The sequence below is a fragment of the Pararge aegeria genome, chromosome Z (genome assembly GCF_905163445.1).
Source record: "Pararge aegeria chromosome Z, ilParAegt1.1, whole genome shotgun sequence".
Lineage (NCBI taxonomy): Eukaryota > Metazoa > Arthropoda > Insecta > Lepidoptera > Nymphalidae > Pararge > Pararge aegeria.
The window spans coordinates 2,248,711-2,253,564 of NC_053208.1; the positions used below are offsets into that span (position 1 = coordinate 2,248,711).

General features: G+C 33.9%; 1 protein-coding gene and 1 long non-coding RNA gene across 2 annotated transcripts; one reads left to right on the top strand and one right to left on the bottom strand.

The window, feature by feature from the left end:
• Positions 1-283: 283 nt before the first annotated feature.
• Positions 284-769, top strand: LOC120636332 (uncharacterized protein K02A2.6-like). Its single transcript, XM_039907761.1, has one exon. The coding sequence runs from the start codon at positions 284-286 to the stop codon at positions 767-769; it is 486 nt and encodes a 161-aa protein (XP_039763695.1).
• Positions 770-1,262: 493 nt separating this feature from the next.
• Positions 1,263-4,613, bottom strand: LOC120636298. The gene is made up of 3 exons (XR_005659364.1): positions 4,367-4,613; positions 3,635-3,820; positions 1,263-1,399 (listed from the first exon to the last, which is right to left on the bottom strand). It is a non-coding gene; the product is annotated as an uncharacterized LOC120636298 (long non-coding RNA).
• Positions 4,614-4,854: the final 241 nt, after the last annotated feature.

Consider the following 4,854-nt stretch of genomic DNA (forward strand, 5'->3'; position numbering starts at 1 on the left):
GTTAAAATTGCAACATTATTGCATTAAGTTACAGTATAAACCGGGAAAAATGTTATTTATAGCGGACACTTTATCCCGAGCTGCGACAGAGCAGGGGTCCGATGAGAACATTTGTATAGATGTGATGGTGCACGTGAACACCCTTTATGAGAATGTGGAAGCTAACCCCGAAATGATAAATAAAATACGAGAAGAAACTGGAAAAGATGAAACATTGAGAGCGGTCGGTGAATATTACAAAAGAAACAATCGAGTCGGCATGCCGTCTGCACTTTGAAAGGAAATGGTGAAGCGTATTCACGAAGGCCACATGGGCGTGGAAAAATGTCAACGTCGTGCCCGTGACGTCATGTGGTGGCCCGGGATGAGCACTGACATCCAGCACGCGGTGCAGGACTGCGACACGTGTCAGCGGCACCGCGTGGCCAGCCCTCGGGAGCCGTTTGCGCCGCACCCCGTGCCGGCGCTGCCGTGGGAAGTCTTAGCGGCAGACATATTTGAGTTGCAAAATAAATACTATTTACTCGTAGTAGATTATTATTCTAAATTTGTCGAAGTTGTTAATCTTTCCAATTTAACTAGTGCGTCAGTTATAAATGTATTCAGAGATATTTTTAGTAGATTTGGAATTCCAAAAAGGCTCGTGACTGACAATGCTGGCCAATTCTGCTCGGAACAATTTCACACATGTAACGAGTTCTCCGTTGTATCCCCGGTACAACGGGCTCGCGGAACGGAACGTTCGGACTATAAAAGCTATGATGTGTAAGTCAACGAAAGTGGCGAAGACTGGAAACTTTCGCTATTAAATTTTCGAAATAAGTCGTCGGTTAAATACTCGTTTGCTCTCTGGAAATTCTCAGTTAAAACCTAAAACTGTTAATCCGCAGTTAATGGTAGACAATCGTGCTGAAAGAACACTAATGACCGAGGAACTAAAAGTTTAATACCATTATCTGAAAACGATTCGGTTCGAATGAAACAAAATAAAATATGGGTCAAGTCTTGTATTTTGCGTCCAGCACAGGAAAAACGATCGTATTGGGTACAAACTGAAAACGGTGGCGTTTATAGACGTAATAGGCAACATTTGATTTTGATGAAAATACCAAGTCAAGGAAACGATGCAATACGATACGATGAATAATTATAAGGGTAGGCCTTAAGGTTATTCAATAAATAATCCAGTCATCTTCCAATAATGGTTTGATTTAGACCTCTTACTATAACAATTTTAAAGGGAAAAATGCAAAAAACAAACATGATGGTGTAGGTATTTTATTAAAAAATACATACAATACAAGTTATTATCAACAACATTTTATCAAGATGTTCAGTCCATATCAATTTCATTAGAAACTAACGTTGGTATGGTGTATCCTTTGTGTTTACTGTCCACCTAAAAATGAGAATAAAAATTATAGTATAAACTTAAAAAAATTATTGCAGACTTACCAAAGCCTTGTACAGTATCAGGAGATTTTAATGCACATCACATTGGATTTGGGTGTCATTTTAAAAATTCAAGGGGTAAAACATTATTTGAAATTTTTGATGATCAAGACCTGAATGTTAAACACAGATTTACCTACTACTGTGCAAAGACCAAATACTAAACAGTCTTGATGTTACAGGGGTTAGCCCTGCACTTGCCCCCTGTGTTAATGGTCAGTAGGTGATGATCCTTTAAGTAGCTACCACTACCCAACATTCATTCATCCATCCAAATATTTAGTTAATGACAAAGTAGAGAAATTTTTATTTCATAAAGGCGATTGGTCCAATTATTGTTCAAAAACGGAAGAGTGCTTTCAATCTTTGACATATGAGGATCAAGAACCATTACAGTTGTATGATAAATTCTGTGAAATTTTGAAAAAACTTAGATAAACTAAAGGACTCACCTTAAGTTAAAACAGAGGTAAAAACTAGATGGGATGAAAGCTGCGAGCAGCAGTTCATAATTCTAAAGAAGCTTTACAGTTATTCAAGATGGATGGACGTTATATTGACGGCCCATCGGCCATCGGCAGTTTGCAGCGACCCGGCTTTCTGAGTCAAAGGCCGTGGGTTCGATTCCGAAAATGTTTGTGTGATGAACATGAAAGTTTTTCAGTGTCTGGGTGTTTATCTGTATATTATTTATAAAAATATTCATCAGTCATCGTAGTACCCATAACACAAGCTACGCTTACTTTGGGGCTAGATGGCGATGTGTGTATTGTCGTAGTATATTTATTTATTTATTAGTTATAAAAAATTGGACACATTGAAAAAAAAAATTATTATTAATGATGTTAAGAAAAGTAGCTGGAATATGTTATGTTCATAATTTAATAGATACACTACTATTGCTCTGGTATGGAATTACATGAATATGTTTAAGCGCATCAGAATCCAAGCATTGCATAAAAATGATGAATGGATCCAAAATTTCATTTCAAAATTTCAGCAGGATAATAAAAATACATTCTTAAATACATCTGTTTTTGAGTATAATAATATTTCTGACAAGTCTATGCTACTGTTAAGGCCATTTACTTTCAGTGAATGTAATATAGCACTTCAGTCAAGGCACAACACTACACCTGGTTTAGATAACATCCCATATATAATGAGTAACAAGTTGCATAAATTAGGTCAAAAAGAAAAACAAAAAGAACCAATGAGGATTTTTTAATGTTTATCGAAGAAAAATGCAAGGTCTCAATTAGTTAAACTTGATATTTTTAATAGGCTATGGATCAATTAAAGTGTTTAAGAGAATTGGAAAATTCAATGTATAATACCAATTTTAAAGCCAGATAAATCTCCATCTGATTGTCATTCTTACAGAGCTATCTCATTTTTTTTTTCAAATATTTCTTTATTCAAATAGGCACATAGATGGCACTTTTGATGCGTTATTATATACAAAATGTGTACATAGCAGTGAGTAGTGATGGCGATAACTACAATCGTAAACTTAAAACTAAAGCTACAAGGGTTCCAATCGCGCCCTGGTCTAAGAAGAACACAGCCCACACAAACTTAGCCGGGTGTTCTTTTTGTTATCACCATCTCACATTGTCTTTTAGATTTAAATATTTAAGAAGCAACCTGGTTAGAGCAATTGTTTACACCCAAGCTTTTTTATCGTTTACGTAATCTTCAATACTATAATAGGACTTTTCTATAAGCTTTCGCTTAATACAAACTTTGAACTTCTTTAGTGACATCCCCAAGATATCAACCAGTAATTTATTGTAAATTATTGCAGTCACATTTTCTTTTAAATTTTGATACATTTTTGTGAAAATACATTTTCAAATATGTATTGGCTATAGTGTCATTATTTTAACATCTTTAAATTTATCTCTCAATGACTCTCTTGGACCCATTTTATAGATCGCACGAACAGCCTTCTTCTGCAGCACGAAAATAGTGCCAATATCAGTAGCATTACCCCATAGACTAGCCTAGCAGTTTCTGTCTGTCAGGTGGCTTATCTTCTTTACAGCATAGGCAGCCTGTTCTAAGCCTGTTCGATAAATTATTTACATGAGGGCCCCATTGACATCATGCATAGGAAAATTATTTGAACAAATGCTGAAATTGAGATTAGATTACTATACAGAAAAAAATCTATTATTACCATAATTTCAATATAGTTTCCGTAAAGTAAGAAGTGCAACAGAAAGTTTGGCATCATTTGTAACAGATTTAAGATGCTGTCAGTCATCCAAATCCACTGCAGTGTGTACATTTTTAGATATAGAGAGTGCTTATGATAATGTTGACTTAAACCAGCTCATTATTTCTCTTCATGAAGTTGGTATTCCTGGAAAATTGTTGAAATTTTAATTTTTTATACAACAGACAATTTTATGTTAAGTTTAATAATATACTTCATGGACCTAATTCTACCAGTAAAGGCCTTATGCAAGGTGCAATATTATCTCCAATTTTGTACAATTTATACACCTCTCAAATAAGAAACTTTGTAAAAAACAATGTAAAAATACTACAATTTTGACTTATTATTTTAGATATACTTAGCTCAAACTATTGGTAATGAAGCTCTGAATCAGTTGCAAAATTATTATAAAAATACATTAAAATTAAGTATTACTTCATCTAAAAGTTTATGCATGGTATTTGGAGGTCCAATTGCCGAAAAAGTTGTATATAATCTAAGTGACTTCTAACTATACTTTTATATAATATGGTTAAAATTTTGGTATCCGAACACCAAAAAGTTCCAGCTAGACATCTAACAATATTACTGCTCCTTAATGCATTTTTACAAATAAAATTAATGTGAGCATCAAACTTTAGTTTTGTATCTTATTTCTTACAAGTGGAATTTCTAAGTTTTTATAGTTACCTTGTTTATATGCAAGCGAATGCAACACTGTTAAAAAAACTGGATGTTATTCAAAACATGGGTTTACGGATTGAATGGAATAGGTGGAGCAATGCGCTCAACACCAATCAAGTGGAAACTTGTATCCCTACTTTATCAGTGAGACGTGTTTATTTGTCCGAAAAGCTTACTTGGTTGACAAATTATTACTTCCGCAGAATTTATTAAAAGTAACTGAATCTTGAAATGAAACAATGAACCTACTTTGTCAATTGTTATGACATATATGTATAGTATTGCTAGTAATATAAATGTAAATGGCGTTTGGCATATATATGATTGCCACTATGATGAAATAAATCTAGAAAACAGAATACAAATCACTGATATTAAAACTAATGAGGATTTTTTAATGTTTATTGAAGAAAAATGCAAGAGTTATATAGGATTTATACAGATGGGTCTACAAATCTGAAATTTGTAAGTTCTGCTTTTTATGCCTCAAAATT